Below are 25,954 nucleotides of genomic sequence, written 5' to 3' on the forward strand. Positions count from 1 at the left end.
ATGATGGCCCAAATATGCTTGTTATATTATCCTTTGTGCTTCTCTGCATTTAAAGGAATATTGAGGCCCTGGCTAGGTAGCTCAGTTGGTTAGAGCATTGATTGTTCTGATAAGTCAAGGTTGTGGGTTCGATCCTCAGTAAGAGCACATACAGGAATCAACCAATGAATGCATAAGTATGTGGAATAACAAATCTATGTTTCTCTTTCTCTCTCTCACTCTCTAAATAAAAATTAGCCCTGGCCCTGGCTTGTTGGCTCAGTGGTAGAGCATTGGCCCGGCACGTGGATGGCCCAGGTTCAATTCTCGGTCAGGGCACACAGGAGAAGCACCCAGCTCCTTCTCTACCCTTCCTCCTCTCCTTTCTCTCTATCTCTCTCTTCCTCACCTGCATCCAAGGCTCCAATGGAGCAAAGTTGGCTCAGGCACTGAGGATGTCTTCATCGCCTCCACCTCAGGCACTAGAATGGCTCTGGTTGCAAAGGAGCAACATCCCAGATGGTCAAAGCATTGCCCCCCAGTAGGCATGCTGGATGGATCCCAGTCAGGCACATGCTGGAGTCTGTCTCTCTGCCTCCCCACTTCTCACTTCAGAAAAATACAAAAAAAAATTAATAATTAGCCCTGGCCAGCTGGCTCAGTGGTAGAGCAATGGCCTGGTGTGTTGATGTCCTGGGTTCAATTCTTGGTCAGGGCACACAGAAGTGACCATCTGTTTCTCCACCCCTACCCCTCTCACTTCTCTTTCTCTCTCTTTCCCTCTCCTCCTGCAGCCATGGCTCGATTGGAGCAAGTTGGTCCTGGGTGCTGAGGATGGCTCCATGCCCTCCACCTCAGGCACTAAGAAGAGCTTGGTTGCTGAGCAATGGAGCAACACCCCAGATAGGCTGAGTGTTGCCCCCTTGTGGGCTTGCCGGGTGGATCCCCGTCAGGGGACATGTAGGAGTCTGTTTCTGCCTCTCCTCTTCTCACTAAAAAAATAAATAAATAAAAAATAAATTTGAAAAAGAGCATTGGGAAGAAGTCTTTGCTCTCAAAAGATCCAGTTTAGTTGGGGAAAGAGATATATGAATAGTCATAATGTAAGGTGATAGGTATTTGAGTAAAGCCTGCATCTTAGGAGAAATCTCCTGGGCAGATGCCACTTGACTAGCAGTGGAAGGAGTTCTGTGTTGACGTCTCCCACTTGTCCACTTTCTGCTTATACACTGGCTTCACTTCCACCTCAGGAGAGCAAGGCTTTCTTGTTTAGGTTTCCCCCCCTTTTCACATTTTCATCTCACTCCATTTTTCACTGATCTTAAGAACCTGCTTCCTTTTCTTGGGCTGAGACAGAGATTCTGATCCCTTGGCTATTGTACTAAAGAAAATGACCCTCTTTACTTTGATCTCTTTTACCACTTTATTCCTTCAGTTCTTCCATCTTTCCTGCTCCAGTTTTCAACCCCTTCCTCCCCATACTTGACACTTACATAACTATCTTCAGCAAGTTCCAGTCTCCCTCTACCCATTTCCCACCCCTGCAAAAGAAAGACAATTAGAAGGCTATTGGTATTAGAAATTAGGGGAGGTGAAAAAAAACTAAAATAGAGAGGTCTAAGTAATAGGAAATGCTGGCCAATTTGATCTTAGAAGAGAAGGTTTAAAGATGATTTCTAACTTCAATGACCTGGATAGTGCAATTTTAAACATAGTGAGTTTGAAGAATCTGTGTAACATCTACATGTAAATATATAAAAGAATAATTATTACATTATAAATCTTTATATCAGGCTCAATAGTGCCTCACATTCATTCATATGCTTTTTTCATATATGATTCCATTTTTTTTTATAATTTTATTTTTTTAATGGGGTGACATCAATAAATCAGGATACATATATTCAAAGATAACATGTCCAGGTTATCTTGTCGTTCAATTATGTTGCATACCCATCACCCAAAGTCAGATTGTCCTCTGTCACCTTCTATCTAGTTACCTTTGTGCTCCTCCCCCTCTCCCTTTCTCTCTCCCTCTCCCCCCTCCCCCCGTAACCACCACACTCTTATCAATGTTTCTTAGTCTCACTTTTATGTCCCACCTATGTATGGTGATTCCATATTTTTTAAAAAATATTTTATTTATTCATTTTAGAGAAGGGGAAGAGAGAGAGAGAGAGAGAAGGGGGGAGGAGCAGGAAGCATCAACTCCCATATGTGCCTTGACCAGGCAAGCCCAGGGTTTTGAACTGGTGACCTCAGCATTCCAGGTCGATACTTTATCCACTGAACCACCACAGGTCAGGCAATGATTCCATATTGATATCAATGATTTTCATACCATTCCAAAAAATATAGTAGTAACACTATATAGTATAATACAGTACAGTACATACAGTATAGTATAGTATAAATACTATATTAGTAATTCTAATTACTAGGAGCTCCTTATTATTGAGTGCTTACTAGTCCTCCCTTTGGCAATGTTATCTGAGCTTCTCTATATGTCAGGTGCTGGCAATATACTAGTGAGTAAAAAAAGTTTCTGCCCTCTTAGTAAAATAAGTTTCTTCCCTTCCTATGAAGGGAAGCAAACAATAATGAGATAAATATAAAGTAGAAGGTCAGGAACTGAATCATGGTAAGTGGACAGAGGATGACGGTGTAGTTTAAATAGGGTGGTTAGGGAAGGAGATATTTGAATAGAGTAGTCAAGGAAGGGAGGTAGTGACTATCTCAGGAAGGGTTATTCTGGGCCAAGGGCACACAGCAAGAACAAAGGCTCCAAGGCGGCAATGTGCTTTCTGATAGATTTTAAGATCAGCAAAATCCAGTGTGGTTACAAAGGACTGAGTGGAAGTGTGAGCCACAGGAGATATGAGATGAAGTCAGGGTGGTTGGCAGAGGGCCACACACACAGGGTCTTAAAAACCTAAAGCCCATGATGGAGGATTTGGATTTTACTCTAAGTCGTGTGCATTAAAAGACCACTCTGGTTGCTGTACGTTGACAAGAATCTAGGGCAGCAAGAGAGGGAGAAAGAGACTAAGTTCTGAAACTCTTGAGCTACTTGTGGCTTAGACAAGAGATGGTGGTGGCGTGGATTAGGGTGTAGAAGTGCGGGTGGGGCCAAAGCATAGATTTTAGATAAAACCAACAGGACTTACTAAAAACTGGTTATGGGGTACAGAAAAGGAGGAGAAAACAATGAATGCAATGTTTTTGGTCCTAGTGTCTTATGGGTGAATGGTGTCTCTATTCAATGGAAAGGTGAAGACTTGGTGAAGAGCAGGCGTGAAGGGGAAAATCCTGGCTTTGGATTTGGATGTGTGAAGTCTGAGATACTGTTTAGTTGCCTTTAAATCCTCTCATCAGTCTTTTTAATATCTGTAAGGGAGGTATGGCTATTGTTCCTGATGCTGAAACTAAGGCTGTAAGTGTTTTCTTGAAATTCCAAGAACCAATGGATTGGGACTAATTCTGGAGCTCAAGAGAGAAAACAGGCCAGGAGGCTGAGATACTAAAATATAGTCAGCGAATTAAATTCAGCAGCCACAGTATGCTTGTCACCAGTAGGTGCTATGACCAGGAGGGAGAGAATTAAAAATATTAACCTATTATCACCCTTCAGGAATTTGCAGAGATATAGTAATTAACACTGAAATATTTCGTCAGACTATTGCTCAAACAGGGAAAGTATGAAAGATAACAATTACTGAAGTAGTTTGGGAAGGAGAAGTCAGTGAGGGCCAGAATGGTGTGACTTGAGCTCCTTTTTGGAAGATGCAGGGGAGGATTTTAATGAGGACTCATTTTAATGGAGGCCAGAAAACTGCGTGGATATTGTCCGTATGAGTTTGGGGTTACCACAGAGACCACTGAATTGAAGTAGAGTGAGAGAAAGATGGACAGAAAAAGGCCCAATTAGGCAGGGCTGTAAAAGAACATCTTGGATTTTGTCTTTTGGGTAACTAGGAGCCAATGATGGTTTCTGTAGCTAGAGCTGAAACATGGTCAACAGTCAGCATTTCTTACCTAACATTTTCCTCAGAAGTTGCCAAACTTACATTGGCAACACTTACATTTTACTTATATTTAATATTTTTCATTTTCAATAAAAATGATCACATATAACATCTAGGTAGGTATTTTGATGTTCTAAGTCCCTTCGGTTCCAAACTCATTCAAATAATACACTTTTGTCCAAAAAGAGAAATTATAATGTGAGGTTATGAAAAGTCCATTTCCCTCTTAACATTATTCCTAGCAACTCGGTTGTTTTCATTGGCTTTTATTAAAACAACCTTTGTGTGAACTGGCAATTTGTTTTGTAAATATCAATGAAAGCATATTTCAGAAAATATAGTAATAAAAACCAATCCAATTTCAGAAATACGCTTGCTGCCAGACATCAGTCTTCAGCTCATATTATAAGTATTTCCAGTAAGTCTTAAATACACATTAACATGAGAAACAGCTTACTGTTTAAGATTTAAAAAAAGTTGAAACAGTTCACTGTCTCTCAAAAATTGTTCAAGGGTTCTGTCTAATAAAATGTATTTCCCTTTTTGATAAACTACATTTATAATGGTTCAAGCACTTCAATTCAATTGAACATTTTTAATAAAAACCTACTTAGACTCAATTTATCATCATTTTAGTATCTGTATATTTTATAACTTTATTTATTTAAGAGGTTTGGGATATTAACATTTCAATGCACATCTTGAATGCTTATTCAATTTCCAAACCTTTAAAAGAGTTAACAGTTTTGTTTAAGAACTCCAAGGAAACTATTTCAAGTGTGCACAACTCAGTTATTGTCTCTAAGCTACATTTAATAACAGAAAAATATTACTCTTCCACAGAAGTATAAGAAAGACAAACCACTAGGTATTTTAAAGAACTTTCACTTGAACACCTCCTGGTTGGCAGAGGAAATGCCTCTGAGAAATGCAGTGGTACCTGCTCAGTTCTTATCAGGGCGCTGCCACGATCACCATATGCATCTGCTGTCATGTGCTTTTAATTGTCATAGCAAGCCTTTGAGGTGGGTATTATTATCTGCATCTAACAAAAGGAGAAGAAGGCTCAGAGGAGGTAAGACAGTTGCTTCAGGTCACCCACTATTCATTTCAGAAACAGCGTTCAGTGTCTAGGTCGGTTGGACTTTCTCTAGCAGCTCATTGCCTCCTTCATGTGTCTGTGCTGCAGCGAGGAGACTGGGGGACTGCAGCACTTCAATTTAATGCTTAGATGGGGCCAGATTACAGAAGATGAAGAACTCAGGATGATCAGCATTTGAGATTCCAGATGGTCACTGATAGCTTGTGAGCTGGGAGTAAGCATGGTGTGAGCAGTGTTTAGGGAAGATAAATTGGTCATTGGTTTGATACACAGGAATAGATGATTCTGTAGTGACTATAGGTATGGCACCCATCTAATACTTCAGTGATCAAAAGAAATGCAGGCCTGAGCTAGAATGAAGACATGGGAATGGGGGAGACATTGAAGTGAGAAAATGATAAAGGAAAGATCAAGAGGACTTAGAGGTAGGCTGAATGATTCATAGCTGACCTCTGACTCACATATGAGCTTTAGTGACTGTGAGAATTATAGTGCCATTGACATCTGGAAAGCTGAAAGACAAGAGGTGGTCTAAGATTTTGATGAGCCAAGTTTTGGCAGGCATGACCAGAAAATGTAGTATACTTCCAGGTAGCAGAAGAAGTTATTTTTTTAGTTTGAAAAATAGATTATTTTGGAGATAGGAAAATAATTTTTTCCTAATCAAGACACTCAAATATTTCTATTTGTCCTGCTTACATGATCTCAGAAAGAAGCCAAAAAGTTGAATATAAAAAGAAAATGCTATGGCCTATCTTCTAAATGTTGTTTGTGAGAGTCAGAGGAAGACAGAGAGAAGGAAAAAGTCTAGTTTCAGGCAAAAGAAGTACACTTTTCATATTTATTTACTTATTGGTTTTAAGCAATGCTTTGATCTCAAATTTAAGTACAAATCAAATCACTTCCATAGACATTCCTTAAATAACGTGTTCTACTCTAAGTACTCATAATACTGTTTTGGGGATAGGCATAGGATCAAATACACAAAATTTGTTTTTTTGCAAGATCTATATAAAATGTTATAATTGACATATTATAACTTACTAGATCTGTTAAGGAGGATGGAAGCACTAGTGAGAAAATTTATGATCTGTTCCCTCATGTGCTAAATCACTACATGTCCTTGAACCAGACCTTGAAATCCTTGGATCCTCAGTTTTATAAAAGCGGCAGGTAGTTCAGGTGTCCTGCGATTCTCCACGACTGAGTATTATAAAAGAAAACCCTACTATGTACAGCAACAATTTATGTCTTTGTTGCAAATAGTACTTTTGAAAAAAGAGGAAACACATTGATAATGAAAATAAATTGGAAGAAAGAACTCATGAGTCGCAGTAAGGACCTTAATATAGTACAACAGATTTTTCCATATTTAAAAACATGTAGAGATTTATGTTAAAGAATTGAAGGCTTAATAGAGAAGTAAAGAGTGTCCAGTACTTTAAATTGGGGATTGGGAACCTGAAATCATTGTTACAAAATATTAGTGCATTGAAATAGTAAGACTGGTGAAGTTAAGGGGTGTGTAGATTGTCACAACCTTTGTTTTCTGTTTCTTTTTAATGTTTTTGGTTGCGGGTCACGGAAAGAAATTGGGATAATTGCTATGCCAATGGTTGGTCTCACAAGTTATGGCTGCCTTTTTGCTACACCTGAAAACAAGATTTTAAACTAAGAACAAATGAAAATAAATAAGCTTCCTCAGATAATTGAAAATATGAAAATATTTAACAATTAAAATTAGCAAAATTTCAAACCAAACTCAACCTGTGTTATATATAGATCAACTCAAACCAATGTTTTGGGGAACCTTGGAATTCTGAAGATGAAATTTGGAGACAAAAGTCAATAATATGTTTAAAAAAAAGGATTTCTATCTGGCCTCTAAATACTCTCTATGCTGGCATCATGCTGTCACTTAACATAGATAACATTGTGAGGTCCCCTCCCTGATGATGACACATAATTTCTAACCATAAGACAAAATTCTAATGAAAACACATGCTTCAGTTATTTTGAAGCCATGTGACACTATTTAGAGACAGGCTTTGGACAAACTAATCAACCAGTGAACAGCTAGGCTGTTTGAAAAATTCTGGAAAATTTTTGAAAATTGTCATGAACAAAGCTTCTACTAATTGCCCTTTTCCCAGCATTGCCTTCCATAAATAGGCTTGGAAGAAATGGAAAAATCAGAATTTGTTACAAAATCTCTTGGACCACAGTGAAATCAGCAAGATGGCAGACTCAGGGGTCTCCAAACTTTTTACACAGGGGGCCAGTTCACTGTCCCTCAGACCATTGGAGGGCTGCCAAATACAGTGGTCCTCTCACTGACCACCAATGAAAGAGGTGCCCCTTCCAGAAGTGCAGTGGGGGCTGGATAAATGGCCTCAGGGGGCCGCATTGCAGCCCACGGGTCGTAGTTTGGCGATGCCTGCTAGACCCTCTATCCCCCATGGAAATGTTAGAAAACAGCTAGAAAGTGACTAACATAACTTTATTGAAACTTTGAAAGCAGACAGTGATCTAAAACAGGGGTCCCCAAACTACGACCCGTGGGCCGCATGCGGCCCCCTGAGGCCATTTATCCGGCCCCGCCGCAGTTCGGAAGGGGCACCTCTTTCATTGGTAGTCAGTGAGAGGAGCACATTGACCATCTCATTAGCCAGAAGCAGGCCTCTAGTTCCCATTGAAATACTGGTCAGTTTGTTGATTTAAATTTACTTGTTATTTATTTTAAATATTGTATTTGTTCCCGTTTTGTTTTTTTACTTTAAAATAAGATATGTGCAGTGTGCATAGGGATTTGTTCATAGTTTTTTTTATAGTCCAGCCCTCCAACGGTCTGAGGGACAGTGAACTGGCTCCTGTGTAAAAAGTTTGGGGACCCCTGATCTAAAACAACCAAGTGAATGCCTAGTCAAGAAAAAGCCACATTTTTTTTTATAATTTTATTTTTTTAATGGGGTGACATCAATAAATCAGGATACATATATTCAAAGATAACAAGTCCAGGTTATATTGTCGTTCAATTATGTTGCATACCCACCACCCAAAGTCAGATTGTCCTCTGTCACCTTCTATCTTGTTTTCTTTGTGCCCCTCCCCACCCCCTATCCCCCTCCCATTCCCCCCTCCCCCCCGTAACCACCACACTCTTATCAATGTCTCTTAGTTTCACTATTATGTCCCACCTACGTATGGAATCATACAGTTCCTGTTTTTTTCTGATTTACTTATTTCGCTTCGTATCATGTTATCAAGATCCCACCATTTTCCTGTAAATGTTCCGATGTCATCATTTCTTATGGCTGAGTAGTATTCCATAGTGTATATGTGCCACATCTTCTTTATCCAGTCATCTATTGATGGGCTTTTGGATTGTTTCCATGTCCTGGCCACTGTGAACAATGCTGCAATAAACATGGGGCTGCATGTGTCTTTACGTATCAATGTTTCTGAGTTTTGGGGATATATACCCAGTAGAGGGATTGCTGGGTCATAAGGTAGTTCTATTTTCAGTTTTTTGAGGAACCACCATACTTTCTTCCATAATGGTTGTACTACTTTACATTCCCACCAACAGTGTATGAGGGTTCCTTTTTCTCCACAGCCTCTCCAACATTTGCTATTACCTGACTTGCTAATAACAGCTAATCGAACAGGTGTGAGGTGGTATCTCATTGCCGGTTTGATTTGCATTTCTCTAATAGCTAAAGAAGATGAGCATCTTTTCATATATCTGTTGGCCATTTGTATTTCTTCCTAGGAGAAGTGTCTATTCATATCCTCTTCCCATTTTTTTATTGGATTGTTTGTTTGTTTGTTGTTGAGTTTTATGAGTTCTTTGTATATTTTGGATATTAGGCCCTTATCTGAGCTGTTGTTTGAAAATATCATTTCCCATTTAATTGGCTTTCTGTTTATTTTGTTATCAGTTTCTCTTGCTGAGCAAAAACTTCTTAGTCTGATGTAGTCCCATTCATTAATTTTGCCTTCACTTCTCTTGCCATTGGAGTCAAATTCATAAAATGCTCTTTAAAACCCAGGTCCATGAGTTGAGTACCTATGTCTTCTTCTATGTACTTAATTGTTTCAGGTCTTATGTTTAGATCTTTGATCCATTTTGAGTTAATTTTTGTACAGGGGGAGAGACTGTAGTCCAGTTTCATTCTTTTGCATGTGGCTTTCCAGTTTTCCCAGCACTATTTATTGAAGAGGCTTTCTTTTCTCCATTGTGCGTTGTTGGCCCCTTTATCAAAAATTATTTGACTATATATATGTGGTTTTATTTCTGGACTTTCTATTCTGTTCCATTGGTCTGAGTGTCTATTTTTCTGCCAATACCATGCTGCTTTGATTGTCATGGCCCTATAATAGAGTTTGAAGTCAGGTATTGTTATGCCCCCAGCTTCATTCTTTTTCTTTAGGATTGCTTTGGCTATTCGGGGTTTTTTATAGTTCCATATAAATCTGATGATTTTTTGCTCTATTTCTTTAAAAAATGTCATTGGAAGTTGAATGGGAATTGCATTAAATTTGTATATTGCTTTGGGTAATATAGCCATCTTGATTATATTTATTCTTCCTAGCCAAGAACAAGGTATATTCTTCCATCTCATTATATCTTTTTCGATTTCCCTTAACAATGGTTTATAGTTTTCATTATATAAGTCCTTTACATTCTTTGTTATGTTTATTCCTAAGTATTTTATTTTTTTTGTTGCAATCATGAAGGGGATTATTCTTTTGAGTTCCTTCTCAGTTGTTTCATTGTTGGCATATAGAAAGGCTATTGACTTCTGTATGTTAATTTTGTATCCTGCGACCTTACTGTATTGGCTTATTGTTTCTAGTAGTCTTTTTGTGGATTCTTTGGGGTTTTCGATGTATAGGATCATATCATCTGCAAAAAGTGATACCTTTACTTCTTCTTTTCCGATATGGATGCCTTTTATTTCTTTGTCTTGTCTGATTGCTCTAGCTAGAACCTCTAGTACCACATTAAATAAGAGTGGAGAGAGTGGACAACCCGGTCTTGTTCCTGATTTAAGGGGGAAAGCCTTCAGTTTAGTGCCATTTAATATGATGTTAGCTGATGGTTTATCATATATGGCCTTTATCATGTTGAGATATTTTCCTTCTATACCCATTTTGTTGAGAGTCTTAAACATAAAATTGTGTTGTATTTTATCGAAAGCCTTTTCTGCGTCTATTGATAAGATCATGTGGTTTTTGTTCTTTGTTTTGTTGATATGGTGTATTACATTAACCGTTTTACGTATGTTGAACCATCCTTGAGATTCTGGGATGAATCCCACTTGATCATGATGTATTACTTTTTTAATATTTTGTTGTATTCGATTTGCTAGTATTTTGTTTAGTATTTTAGCATCTGTATTCATTAGAGATATTGGTCTGTAGTTTTCTTTTTTTGTGCCATCCTTGCCTGGTTTTGGTATGAGGGTTATGTTGGCCTCATAAAATGTGTTTGGAAGTATTGCTTCTTCTTCAATTTTTTGGAAGACTTTGAGTAGAATAGGAACCAAGTCTTCTTTGAATGTTTGATAAAATTTGCTGGTATAGCCGTCAGTGCCTGGACTTTTATTTTTGGGGAGGTTTTTAATGGTTTTTTCTATTTCTTCTCTACTGATAGGTCTGTTTAGGCTTTCTGCTTCTTCTTGACTCAGTCTAGGAAGGTTGTATTTTTCTAGGAATTTATCCATTTCTTCTAGGTTGTTGAATTTAGTGGCATAAAGTTTTTCATAGTATTCTACAATAATTCTTTGTATATCTACGGTGTCCGTGGTGATTTCTCCTCTTTCATTTTGGATTTTGTTTATATGAGTTCTTTCTCTTTTTTCCTTGGTAAGTCTTGCCAAGGGTTTGTCAATTTTGTTGATCTTTTCAAAGAACCAGCTCCTTGTTCTATTAATTTTTTCTATAGTTTTTCTGTTCTCTAATTCATTTATTTCTGCTCTGATTTTTATTATCTCCTTTTTTCGGCTGGTTTTGGGTTGTCTTTGTTCTTCTTTTTCTAGTTCCTTAAGGTGGGAAGTTAAGTGGTTCACTTGGGCTCTCTCTTGTTTGTTCATATATGCCTGAAGCGATATGAACTTCCCTCTTATCACTGCTTTTGCTGCATCCCATAGATTCTGATATGTCGTATTGTCATTTTCATTAGTCTGTATATATCTTTTGATCTCTGCACTTATTTCTTCTTTGACCCATTCATTTTTTAAAAGTATGTTGTTTAGTTTCCACATTTTTGTGGGATTTTTTCCCTCTTTTTTGCAGTTGAATTTTAGTTTCAAGGCTTTATGATCAGAAAATATGCTTGGTACAACTTCAATTTTTCTGAATTTGCTGATGTTGTTTTTGTGGCCCAACATATGGTCAATTCTTGAGAATGATCCATGTACACTGGAGAAAAATGTATACTCAGTCACTTTGGGATGAAATGTCCTGTAGATGTCTATCATATCCAGGTGCTCTAATGTTTTGTTTAAGGCCACTATGTCTTTGTTGATTCTCTGTTTGGATGACTGATCTAGAGCCGTCAGCGGTGTATTGAGGTCTCCAAGTATGATTGTATTTTTGTCAGTTTTTGTTTTAAGATCAATAAGTAGCTGTCTTATATATTTTGGTGCTCCTTGGTTTGGTGCATATATATTAAGAATTGTTATGTCTTCTTGATTCAGTGTCCCCTTAGCCATTATGAAATGGCCATTTTTGTCTCTGAGTACTTTTCCTGTCTTGTAGTCAGCATTATCCGATATGAGTATTGCTACACCTGCTTTTTTTTGGATGTTATTTGCTTGGAGTATTGTTTTCCAGCCTTTCACTTTGAATTTGTTTTTATCCTTGTTACTTAGATGTGTTTCCTGTAGGCAGCATACAGTTGGATTTTCTTTTTTAATCCATTCTGCTACTCTGTGCCTTTTTATTGGTGAATTTAATCCGTTTACATTTAGTGTAATTATTGATACTTGTGAGTTCCCTATTGCCATTTTATAGATTGCTTTCTGTTAGTTTTGTATCTTGTTTGATCCTTCTCTTTCGTTTTTCTATCTTTTGTTTTTATTTGGTTGTATTCCATACATCTTTCCTCTGTTGCTATCTTTTTTATCTCATGTGCTTCTGTGGTGGTTTTTTCAATGGTGGTTACCTTTGAGTAATGAAAAGGGTCCCTATCCTGTTCATTGTAGTGAACTATTTTGTGAGTACTTTTGCACTGCATCGTCCTTTGCTACTGTTAATCTCCATCTTCTCCCCCTCTTTCTTTTTGTTGTTGTCACAGTTTAAATTTGGTTTTATTGTGTTCTTCTTGGAGCTTTTACTTGTGGCTGTGTGTTTTTTTTTTTTGTTCTTTGTATCTGATTGGAGAACCCCCTTTAGTAATTCCTGGAGTGGGTTTTTCTGATGATAAATTCCCTCATCTTTTCTGTATCTGTGAATGTTTTTATTTCTCCTTCGTATTTGAAGGATAGCTTTGATGGGTATAGTATTCGTGGCTGAAAGTTCCTCTCTTTCAGGACTTGGGGTCCACTCTCTTCTAGCTTGTAGAGTTTCTGCTGAGAAATCTGATGATAATCTAATGGGCCTTCCTTTATATGTTGTATTCTTTTTTCCCTGGCTGCCTTGAGAATTTTTTCTTTGCTGTTGGTTTGTGTCAATTTCATTATGATATGCCTTGGAGTAGGTTTGTTGGGGTTAAGAAAACTTCTGTTTGCTTCTTGAACTTGAGGCTTTAGTTCTTTCCACAGGCTTGGGAAGTTCTCATCTATTATTTGTTTGAGTATGTTCTCCATTCCATTTTCTCTCTCTTCTCCCTCTGATATACCTATTATTCTTATGTTATTCTTTTTGATGGAGTCAGATAATTCTTGTAGGGCTATCTCATTTTTTTTAATTTTTGAGTCTCTTTCTTCTTCTCTCTGTTGTGCCTCAAGTTGCTTTTCTTCTATTTCACTAATCCTCTCTTCTATCTGACCTGTTCTATTAGCTAAGCTTGTTACTTCGTTTTTCAGCTCGTGAATTGAGTTTTTCATCTCTGTTTGATTTGTTTTTATAGTTTCAATTTCCTTGGACATATATTCTTTGTGTTCATTGAGTTGTTTTCTGAGCTCCCTAAATTGCCTTTCTGTGTTTTCTTGTATATCTCGGAGGATTTTTAGGATTTCTATCTTGAATTCTCTGTCATTTAGCTCCAAGGTTTCCAATATATTAAATTTTTTCTCCATAGATTTTTCCTCATCTAGCTGTGTTACCTCTCTTTCTTTTGTATCCATGATATTCGATTTTCTCTTCCTTAATGGCATCTGAGGGTGGTTTTGTTGATAGTATTAATGAGATTTAATAAAGAATAAAAAGTTAAAAAAAAATAAAAAAAATAAAAAATTGAAGAGTTGTTTTTTTTAAAAAAAAATTAATAATGAAATAAAGAAAAATAAAATAAAATAAAAATTTTTTAAAAAAGGAAATTATTCCCCCCCTCTTTTTTTCCTCTCCTCTCCTCTCCCCTCTTTCTTGAGAAAATCTTGTGGTGGACTGTGAATTATAACAAACAATGCCTGTGATGTAGGGCCTGAATTGGGGAAAAGTAATAAAGGGGCAAAAAAAAAAAAAAAGAAAAAAAGAAAAAGGAAAAAAAAAGAAAAAAGAAAAAAAAAGAGCATATGGACCCACAAAAAGCAAATAAGGAAAAAATTTGGGTCAAGAATAAAATGATTTGCTTTTAGGTGCTGGTTGTCTAAGAGTTATGATGAGAGAAATAATAGGAAAACGGAAAAATGGGGGGACAAATTAAAAAATTACTATTGTATTTAGTGGAACAAGAACTAGATAATATGGAGAGCCAGGGATGGGAGCACTGCTAGTGAGTTAAAAAGGTGAAGTAAAAACCCCCCAAAATGCCACAAACATAGGTTTGAGTCCCAGATAAGATAATTTGTTTGTTACTGAGGTTTGAATGAGAGGAGATGTAAAGGAGAAAGGAAGAAACTAATATAGAGGGAGAAAAGAAAGAGAGAGAGAGAAAAAAAGAGGGAACCACTAAAAGAAGAAAAAAGAAAGGAGCGAGAGAGAGAGAGAGAGAGAGTTAAGGGTTTTGGAGTGCAACCCTCATAGAGAGAAAGGAAGAGAAGAGAAAAGATAATGGGAGATGTAACACTTATGGGTAGTGTAGTTCAAGGAGAGGAGAGAGTAAGACCGGTAGAGAGTTAATCGGCCAAATTGGAGGAGGAAAAAAAAGTATCAAGAATGAAGATAAGAGAAACAAACAAACAAATATAATAAAATGGGATAGGTTATAAAGTCTGCAGATTATTCTTGATTTTGAGAGGTTATCTTCTTGTTTTTTCTTTTCTCTCCCTCTTCCTGGTCGGTGACTCTGTACCCCGGGTTCTGCCCCTTTGGCACGCTCAGGTAGAGGTTTGCAGTTGATAAGTCTCTATGGCAATGTCATGTATTGTGCTTTAGTCTCGTTGGCAGTCGAAGCTCATTGGCATTTATAGGCTCCGACAGTGAGAGAGTCCGTGTTCCTGGAGCCTTTCTCCTAGTCTTTCCTTCCTCAATTAGTAGCCTGATAATCCAGCTATGGGGTTGCTGCTGCCTCTGCCTGGATAGTAAGAGGCTCAAAGAGCTGGCAACTCCCCACTCTATTTCCACTCAGCACAGGGCTCTGGGTAAGGCTCAGTCAGTCAGAGCTGCTAGCAGAATCAGGCGGGCTTTCCGCCCACTCAAAGACCTCTGGCTCTGCCACTCTGTCTGGTAACACAAGTGGGCGCCCACTTCCGGGGCACTTGGAGGAAACTCTCACTCACTGTCTGCGACCAGGATATCCGGCCAGCAGTCTCACGCTCTGAGTGAAACCCCCAACCGCAGGGAAAAGTTGCAGCGTTGGAATTGAGTCTCGCTCCGTCCCCGTGCGCGGCTTTTGCAAGGTGCTGGGGTGGCTCGAGATTCCGCTTTGGCCCACACAAAGGCCCCTGACTCTGCCCCTCTGTGCGATAACATGGGCGCGCACTGCCGAGGCACTCGGAGGAATTGCTCACTCCTTATCTGCGCGCAAACCAGGATATGAGGCCGGCCGCGTTTCCCTCTGAGTGAAACACCCTCCAGCACGGAAAATCTCCACCGTTGGAATTAGTTCTCACTCCCTCCCATGTGTGGCTTTCCCAGGGCTCTGGGGCTGCCCAGAGACTCTGCCCTCGGCCCACAGAAAGGCCTCTGACCCTACCTCTCCGTGGGGCAACACGGGCACCCACTCTCGGGGCCTAGGAAGAAATTCTCGCCCACTAACTGCGCACCGACCAGGAGACCGGGTAAAATGGCCGCTCCGCTTGTCTTTCTTTGTTTGGGTTTGGCGCTAGTGTTAGCTTGTATTGCCCGGGTTGCCACAGGATCAGATTTTCCTCGGCTTGGATCTGTGTGCCACAGCCTGGTTCGGCCGTTTGTGCCGCGGCGGCCTGGATCTATTCACCCCCTTTGCCCGCCTCAGTTTCTATATTCACAGTTACCAGAGAAAGCCGCTCTGTTTAGGTTAGTGAGGAAGGCGGAGCATTTCTTACTCCCTATTTCCTTCGGGGTTTGGTTATATATTTAGCCAATTTTTCACTCGACCATACCTTTGGGTTTATTGCGAAGCATCTGGAAGCTCCAAGTATAGGTTTTTCTGTTTGGTTGAAGATCTTGTTGAGTTTTGGGGGAGATTTATCGGTATCGCTTCCTACCCCGCCATTACTCTGACGTCATCCGAAAAAGCCACATTTAAAAAAATTTTTTTTTATTTATTCATTTTAGAGAGGAGAGGTGGAGAGAGAGAGAGAGAGAGAGAGAGAGGAGAGACAGAGAGAGAGAAGGGGGGGAGGAGCTGGAAGCATCAACTCCCATATGTGCCTTGACCAGGCAAGCCCAGGGTTTTGAACTGGCAATCTCAGCATTTCCAGGTCGATGCTTTATCCACTGTGCCACCACAGGTCAGGCCGAAAAAGCCACATTTGATATGGTAGAAAAGTTTATGATACATTTAATATCCCTTGCCCCATCTCTTTTTCATTCATGAAGAAACAACTGGTGCTGCAAAAAGTGGCTGTCCACATGAAGAAAATAAAGTTGAACTGTTACCTCACACCATGTATAAAAATTAACTCAAAATGAAACAAAGATCTAAATGTAAGGCTCAAAACAATAACACTCTTAGAATAAAACATACAAGAAATGCTTCATGACACTGGATTTGGCAATGATTTCTTGAGTACGACACCAAATGCAGAGGTAACAAAAGAAAAATTAGCTAAATTAAACTTAATCAAAATGAAAAATGTTATACATCAAAGGACTGTCAATAAAGTAAAAAGGCAGCCCATGGAATAGAAGAAAATATTTGCAAATCATATATCTGATTAGGGAATAAAATGAAAAATATATGAAGAACTCCTATATTCAACAATAAAAAACAAACTTTTTTTTATTTAAAAAGGGCAAAAGAAGATACACAAATGGCCTAGAAGTACATAAAAATATGCTTATCCCTAATAATTAGGGAATGCAAATCAAAACCACAATTAACTATCCATTAGGATGGCTGTTCTACATAAATATAGTATATAAACAAACCTAGGATATTAAAAATGTGGTAAAGAGCTGGAGAAGTTGGAACTCTTGTACATTGCTGGTAAAAATATAAAATGGTATAGACACAGTGAAATATGGTATTGCAGTTCCTCAAAAAGTTAAACATAGAAATGTACACTTAAAACCTATAGGATTCTATTAACCAATGTTACCTCAATAAATTTAATATAAATAAATAAATAAAATTTAAGTAAAAAATTAAACATAGAATTATCATATGATCCAGCAGTTCCACTTCTTTATATATACTCATAAAATTGAAAGTAGGATGCAAACACATTTTTGTATATTCATGGGAATAGCAGCATGATTTGTGAGTCAGGCTGGAGAGTGGTGGCAGACTAGGAAGCCCAAGGCCCTCTGTTCCTCAGGGGCACATTAGAAAAACACAATAATGAAGATTTGAAAGCAATCCAAGTGTTCATTGATGAATGATGAATAAATAAATTGTGATCTATATATGAAATGAAATGTAATTCAGCCTTAAAAACAAAAAAAGTCTAATACATGCTACAACATGACTAAACCTTCAGGACATCATGTTGAGTTAAATATACTGGTCAAGAAAAGACAAATACTACATGATTATATTTACATGACAAATACTATATGATTATATTTACATGAGGGACCTAGAGTAGTCAAATTCATACAGACAGAAAGTAGATTGGTGGTTGCCAAGGACTGGGGGGAGGGAGGTATGGGGAATTATTTAACGGGTAAAGGTTTAGTCGGGGTATATGAAAAAGTTCTAGGGATGAATGGTACAACGATGTAAATGTACTTAATACTATTGAATATTTTAAACGGCAAATATATATTATTTTATGTATATTTTACTACAATAAAATCATAGACCAAAATGTTTCCACCTCTTTCTTTCACTGTGGCCAATAGAGGATACCTTGAAAGCATAAAAAGATTTTGATTTATATGATACTTAAGCATCTTTAACTTCCTAATGCTGCTGGAGATTATAAATATAATGCTTATATCATGTACAAACCCACATTAAGATGAATTTTGTTAACCTTATCTAATTGGAGGTGTGACATTTCACATATATGAATAAGCTAAGTGTTTCAGTACATGCATAGCAAAGTTAGTAAATGCCCATATCATTGATAGAATTAATTTAGGTGCAGCAGACACCCAGAAGTGGTCTAACCTCCATTTCTCTCTCTCATTTGAAGTGTGCCAGATTTATTTAAGGCACATATTAGTCTCCTTACTTAAAGTAATCATCTCCTTTATTTTACCTGCTCAAATTCTACCCATTCTTTAGGGCCCAACTAAAAGCAAGTGTTTTACAAAGCGTTTCCTGACTACCCCAGCCCATATTCATCTGCCTAATCCAGGGGTCGGGAACCTATGGCTCTTTTGATGGCTGCATCAGGCTCGCAGAAAAATCTTTAATAAAAAAAAAATAACGTTAAAAATATAAAACATTCTCATGTATTACAATCCATTCATTTCCTACTGCTCATGTTCATGGTTGCGGGTGGCTGGAGCCAATCACAGCTGTCCTCTGGGACAACACCAAATTTTTATTGGATAATGCGTAACATGCACGGGTCGTTGTATGGCTCTCACAGAATTACCTTTTAAGATATGTGGTGTTCATGGCTCGCTCAGCCAAAAAGTTTCCTGACCCCTGGCCTAACCTCTAATTTCTATCTAATCATTTAGTGTTTAGTAATTGACTGTCTTGTATTTTTTTTTTGCTATCATTTTATGTTTTATAACCACTATACTGTATTTAAAAATTGATAATCATTCCAGCCTGAAAAGACAGCCCAAAATAGTGATACAAGATAAATTCACTAAAATCAAATTGTGAATTGTGCTTTTGTTGATTCTCTTTAAAGTCTAGTGCAACTTGATATGAACATGAGTTCAAATGACTATTGATTTGAATTACCTAATCAGTGAATTCTAAAAACTGGCTTATGGAAGACTGAGAGGTAGATCTTCCACCCCCAACACACACACAATACATAGTACCACACACATACTCAACCACACAGACTGGAGAACAAAATTTCACACAAGTATCAACTATATGAAAGAAACTCTCTGGGAACTGTAGCAATAACATTTTTTTTTGTATTTTTCTGAAGTTGGAAACGGGGAGGCAGTCAGACTCCCACATGCGCCTGACTGGGATCCACCCAGCATGCCCACCAGGGAGTGATGCTCTGCCCATCTGGGACGTTGCTCTGTTGCAACCAGAGCCATTCTAGTGCCTGAGGCAGAGGACATAGAGCCATCCTCAGCACCCAGGCCAATTTTACTCCAATGGAGCCTTGGCTGCGGGAGGGGAAGAGAGGGACAGAGAGGTAGGAGAGGGGGAGGGGTGGAGGAGCAGATGGGCACTTCTCCTGTGTGCCCTGGCTGGGAATTGAACCTGGGACTCCTGCATGCCAGGCTGACGCTCTACCACTGAGCAAACCGGCCAGGGCCAATAACATTTTTTTTTGAGCACCCACTATGTTCACAGCACTTTACTAAGCCCTATGGGTAAGGAGTTCACACATCTACAGTCATCTTTAACCCAAATTCAGAGTCTATTACATTGGGCATTGGCCTGCTGGGTTAATCTGGAAATTTTCCTCTTGGGTCAGACATGAAACCAAGATGAGAAAAAAATATGAACTGAGGTGGAGGGCAGTTGTCATTCCCAGCAATAAAAAAAGCCCATGTATTCCAACAAACTGAAGAAGTTCACTCTTATAGTTGAAACTGCATATTACTTTGAGTTTAAATTCTTTCTATTAGTATATAAGATTTATTGAAATTATATTGTTTGAGCATGAGCAAGAAAGCTGAATATTATTTCAGGTTTTCAAACCATGAGGAAAAATAGTGCCTTTAGATTTTCCATTCAACTGGGAAAATTACAGCTTCATATTCACAACACTGAGGCTAATGCAGTGTCAGCACCTCCATCAAATGCCATTGTTAAACAGTTTATAACTCAAGCAGAAATGTTCACTCCAAGCCCAAACTTGGCCTATACAATCGCAAAGAAAAATGGGGAAAAATTATTTTGGCTAGTGCTGACTTATAAAAACAAAAGAGCAGGTGTTTTTACAGGGTATTTTGGAAAACAGCTTTGAGAATTTGAGTCTGTAAAGGGGAATTACTGAGTTGACATCCTTCATTCCTAAAGTTACAGAAATAACCAAAAATTACATGATGTAATGTCAGCATCAGCAGTATCTTAACTACTTTCATGAAAGTCTTCATCAGCTAGGATTATGTATCAGACAGAATTACTATTTATAAAAAAAAACAATTATAGTGGAAAATAAGGATGAATAGGTAGAAATTTCTCATAAGAGCCATCATAAGTCTTTAGGTGTATTTTTTCTTTAAGTTCTAACTGTCTAGTGCACTGTACACACATGCAAAATAATTTTCTTTTCCAGTTGGAAAAAAAAATATGTTAGAATGGCAGGCTGGAATTCCCCAAATCAACTTTCCTCCTACCAAATGTTATCTTGGGCTTAAAAAAAAATCTAGTGTGAGAGTGGATTTCCAGTGGCAGGCAAGAAGAGCTATTGGGCTGCCCAGCTCACTGGAGAAGAGCGGGTGCAGGTGGGGTGGGGAGCTAGTCAGCTCTGGGATGCAGTGCAATTTGAAGTCATGTGGCAGGTGGATTATAAATTGCCTGGTGCCTCTGTGACATCCCATGAGTCCAGCAGCAAATTCCTCCTCATTCTGACCTCCTACAGTACCTTCAAAATACATCAAATCTTTGATATCGTGTTATCAGGGCATTACACGAGAAAGACATTGTTTTCTACCTGCGGAAGACTCACTTGCATTTTAAATACATTGTTATTTTAGGCGCTTAATGTCTGTTTTCAGCCAGCACTCATTAAAACCTTAAAATAGGCCAGACTACAGGCAATTTGACAGGATGTATGTTCTCCGGGAGATATCAGGAGGCAGTGAGCAGTTCATAAAGACAAACAGGACAACTGTGGAGTGTCATCTGGACTTTACTGAAAAGGATCCTAATGTCAGCAACATCCCTCTCTTCCCACCAGGCACCGTCTGAAATCTTACGCACTCCCACGGCGCCTCCCCTCCTCCCACATTCCGCCCTTAACGCTCACTCTGTCAAACACTCCCAGCGGATGGTAGCCTCGGTCAGTCCTCGGGAAGAGGTACCAAGGACAGTTTTCGGGAGGAGACAGCCGTGGTGTCCGGAAGGGAGAGCGAGCCTGGCATGGCCCGGAGAGTGCGACCGGGATTGAGCGTTGCCGGAGGCAGAGAGGATTTACGGGGCTCCAGCTCACCTGATTGAAGTGTGCAGCGATGAGCGACGGTTCCCAAGTCTTAGAATTGGTGCTCGCCGTCCCACCTTTCTCTTTCTTGGGTGCCATGAAAAGTACGGAAGAGCATTGGCCTCTATATTGGGATCAGGCCCAACCTGAGCGTCCTCGCTGCCACAGTAACTGAAGCCACGCCCAGTTCTTGAGCAGAATCGGCTCTCCTCCAAATCTGCCCGGACTCTTCTAGTCAACCGCTTCCGTCGCCATAGCAACCCAGTTTCCCAGAGCTGGGGGAACTGCGCCGTGGGGCTCCCAGCCCTCCTGGGTTTTTTTAAAGTTTTTATTTTTTTATTTTTTAAATCTTTTTTTTTAAATTTATTCATTTTTTTTTTGAAAGGAGAGGGAGAGAGAGAGAGAGAGAGAGAGACAGACAGAGGAGAGAAGCTGGAAGCATCAACTCCCATATGTGCCTTGACCAGGCAAGCCCAGTGTTTCAAACCGGCAACCTCAGCATTTCCAGGTCGACGCTTTATCCACTGCGCCACCACAGGTCAGGCCCAGCCCTCCTGGTTTTATCTTTGGATTTTGTAGCAGGAGACCTGGGCTAGTGGAGGAGAGGATGAGGGCTGGTCAGGCTGCTTTCCTTAGTCGGACGGTCTGCTTTTTTTGGAGCCTTCTCTGGTCCGAGACGTTGTCTGGAAACCCAAAACCCCTGGAATCCTGTTCAAGATTTATCCACCAAGATTTTGCCCATCCTGGGTAACCTGGAATAGAGAAGTGACTCCTCAGGAAGTGTCCCATACCATTTTCTCATCTGCCCACAGTGCTTCCTTTAATAAAGACACATTTATCTCCCCAACCTCCAGTCTCTGCTTTAGTCTTGGTTCTGCTGCCCAGGGCCTTACTATACATACACATATACACTCTTCTACGAGATTTTTTATGTATTTGTAGAGAAGATTTGTATCTTTCTAAATCTTCTTTTCTGCCTAATTAGACCCAGTTCTTTCAAACTGTCCTGTACTGGTAAGCAGAGTCTTTCTTTTCCCTCCTTCTGACCAGGCACTCCCAAATACCTAAAATATCCTGATCACACAGTCCCCCAAATAATAATAATAATAATAATAATAATAATAATAATAATACTGCTAATAACAGCAGCTCTTGTTTCATGAGCACTGGTTCTATCCTGTACAACATAGTTATATAGTTTAATACTTTAAATATTTTTAAATTTTACTGATTTTAGAGAAAGAGACAGGAAGGAAGAGAGAGGGAGAGAGAGAAACATGGATTTGTTGTTCCACTTATTTATGTAGTCATTGGTTGGTTCTTGTAAGTGCTCTATTGGGGAGTGAACCCACAACCATGACATATTGGGCCGACAATCTAACCAACTAAGCAACGGGTCAGGGCTATATTGTTTAATTGTTACAACAACCTTATTTCAAGCCCCACAGGCTGATGGCACCAGGATTAGAATCCAGTTATCTGAGTCCCAAATCCACTGTGCTTAATACTATTACCTACCACTGGTTCAGGCCTTCTAAAATAACAGATGCCCTCCTTTCAGGGCTAGACTTACTTGTATTTTTTATTGCAATGAGACAAATTTGAGAATAAAGTTTCTATGCATGGTAATGTCAGAGGGATGATGCCAGAAAGAAGTTTTCCTGAGGGTCCCCCAACAACCATCTAGACTGCCACTAATTCTAAATCATGAAACTTTCTCAGCATTTTGTTCTTCACTAACCTTTTCTTTATAAGATGAATATTGACTTTGGATTATGGCTTGAACATAAAGATTAATATCTTACAGACAAAAAAACGTGGTCATTGATTACATCATTCTGAATTTTGATCAGAATATTCTTATAGATTTAAACTGTTTGAGGAAGAAGTCCTGCATTTTTATTAGAAAAGCAGTAAAAAATTTGTTGGCATTCCAGTTATGTTTTATAAAAAATTAACTAGATGTTTATGTATATCATACTGTGTTACTAATTTTCTTCTTTAATATGACTACATACTTTACTTTATTTATTTATTTTATTTTTCTGAAGCTAGAAGTGGGGAGGCAGTTAGAAAGACTCCCACATACGCCTGACCGGGATCTATTTGGCATGCCCACTAGGGGGCGATGTACCCATCTGGGACGTTGCTCCTTTGCTGGAATGGAGCCATTTCAATACCTGAGGCAAGGCCATGGAGCCATCCTCAGGACCCGGGACCAAATTGCTGAACCATTCGAGCCATGGCTGCAGGAAGAGAAGAGAGAGAGAGAGAGAGGGAAAGAGGGAAGGAGGGAGGGAAGGGGATGGCTGGAGATGCAGATGGTTGCTGCTTCTGTGTGCCCTGACCAGAAATCAAACCCAGGACTTCCACCTGCTGGGCCAATGCTCTACTGCTGAGCCAAATGGCCAGGGCACATTTTTTTCTTAATTTTCATTTGAGAATCAGCTTAATCAAAAACCAACCTTGCCACCTTCAAGTAGGCAGGACTCCATACTGACTACTAACTACTGTGAGAGGCACACAGATCCAATCCCTCCCTGCCTTTTGGAAAATGGCATCCAGTGTTACCCACCTGCTTGCACCTCTCCCTGGACTTCCACCTACTCATACAGAACGTTCTTTACTTTCTTTATCAACTAAATAAATTTCTTACTTGAAAAAGTGGTTTGTATATTAAAGTAATACAATAAAGTAGCCTATGTCACACTTACAAAAAATTTTTCCCGTTTTTCAGAAAATGAACCAATAAGAGCCATCACCTAGATATCTATATACATAAGTTATAATTTAGCAAATGATTTAAAGGAATAGGGCATTTTAAAGCCAAAAATAAACATTTCAGGATGGAAGACTCTATTTCCAGTATAATCTTTTGTACTTTCCCTTGTAAGGTCCTACCAGAATAAATTTAAACATAGAAGTTTATCAAAAATTGATTTAGATAATTTAAAATAAAGGTTTTATGACAGAATGTTTTTTGCCTACTTTTGGCCTTTTTCATTATTCTATAGAAATTGGCACTCTTCATAATTTATAATTCAAAATGGGAAGACATTATACAGTAACCAAATTTATAGAGGGTTCCATCATAGAATTGGTCTGTTTAATTTCCAAATATAGGTGTGAATGGCAATGTTCATTTAAGAAGTGAGAGCCATTCAGCTGAAAAGGAACCCTGCCAAAAATAGAAAAATAAAAAAGCATTACCATCTGTCATACATTTATACTTTCTTGGTATAATAAATTGTTTCCCCCACTAAATATAAGTTGAAACTTTATAAGCATATACTTTACTACATAAATTTTCCCATATGTCAGTGGCTCAAACAAAGTTATACTATTTGGAGAATTTTCTTTTTCATTGGCAGGCTTATTCCTGGTTTGTTCAATTTCATTTTTCCAGTGATATTTTGCATTTAATATTGTTTAGCTCACCAAGGATTATCTACTTTTAGGAATGTGCTGTTTCTTTAGGACACTATGATTCATTAAAAAAATAATAAGTTCTTTTTTTCAAATTTACACTTTAGTCTTATAGTGTTGGGTGAACTCTTATTCAGGAGTGATGTCTGAGGCATTATTTTTCATACCTGAGTATGAAAAATGTTATATCAGATGTCGAGCCAGCTATTGATGCATCCAGATTTCTACTGTTATCAGGAAACATCAGGAGCTATGGACCAATTCCCTTCTAAGCTGAGATTTCAGGTGCTCACAGTACATCGAACTACAGCGATCTATTTGCCTTTGGCTAAGAAGGCCTCACAGACGTCCACTGACTTCTTAGATTGGTATCCTACATCTAAGAACACCTTTCACTATATGTTTGTGTTATTTAGTATCATGATCTTTGTGTTTCTAACCTTCAAAATAGAATGTTATAATGCATTTCCCTTGAGTTTTATTGTGTGTGATACAGAGGGCTTGATCTCTTTCAGCTACAAGGTCCCAAACATATGGAGAATATTACACCTGCATTCTATGGTCAGCATTAGCTTCCTATTCAGTTATGAGTGCAATTTAAAAGTGTTGACTTTAATCTTTAAAGCCCCTCATTGTTTAGAAGTCAGTTACCCCAGATATCACATCTCTCCTTATGCATCATTGTGGCAATTAAAATCAGCTGCAGTGCTTGCAGTGTACAATCCCCAGTGAATTGTGGGGAGCCTGGGAGTATATCACTTTCTGAAGAAGAACTTCCCTAAGAACCATTTATTTCTGTCAATGATAAAAGCAATATTCATAGTTTATAGTTTTGGCCTTGAATGTCCTGTCATATGTCTGTAGGTCTCTGGAACCATTACCGAGTGCTGTTGATTTAATTTTTATGTTATTTTACCTTATTTGTGGCCAACAGTTTAGAAAACCAAATCTAATTTTTAATAAATCAGAAAAATAGCAGTTGTATATACTAAAAATAGAAAAAGCTAAAATTCATCTGTTTCATATTTGTTAGTGTGGGAGTTTTTACTCTAGTATTCTCTAACTCAAGTTTTTCTTTGAATCTAATTTTAAATGTCTTCAGTGAAGGGATTTGCCATAAATCCTTTGGGGACTATTTCAAAATCCATAACTCATGGTAAGTCATTTCTCTAAATGCTTAGCTAAATGTTTGATTTCTTAATGTTATATCAGATGTCTGTTACTTATAAATTATGCTATGTTAAATAATAACTTTCTTTTTACTATTTACAAAGTTCAAAAGCTATTGTTAAGGTAAACTTCTACCAAAACATATTATGTGAAACCATGGAGCAACCTTTTGGGGAGAAAAGATGATTGGTAATAGGGCTTTGAGGACCTGGAAGCCTTATATGTAACGGTTGAGTGGTGTCTGATACCTTCCTTATTCCTCCCGCAACTTCTTCGTCTCTTTCCAAGTCTGACTCTTTCTGACCATCAAAATTTCT

At 38.5% G+C, this 25,954-nt stretch overlaps 1 protein-coding gene across 1 annotated transcript in view; it reads right to left on the reverse strand.

Annotated features, from left to right (window-relative positions):
- The window catches only part of SPAG17 (sperm associated antigen 17), a 301,342-nt gene extending 280,202 nt beyond the window's left edge, over window positions 1-21,140 (reverse strand). The window contains exon 1 of the mRNA XM_066268112.1: window positions 21,054-21,140. Within this exon, the coding sequence (XP_066124209.1) occupies window positions 21,054-21,140 (87 nt within the window). The remainder of the gene's footprint in view (window positions 1-21,053) is intronic.
- Window positions 21,141-25,954: the final 4,814 nt, after the last annotated feature.

This window comes from Saccopteryx bilineata, chromosome 3 (assembly GCF_036850765.1).
Source record: "Saccopteryx bilineata isolate mSacBil1 chromosome 3, mSacBil1_pri_phased_curated, whole genome shotgun sequence".
Lineage (NCBI taxonomy): Eukaryota > Metazoa > Chordata > Mammalia > Chiroptera > Emballonuridae > Saccopteryx > Saccopteryx bilineata.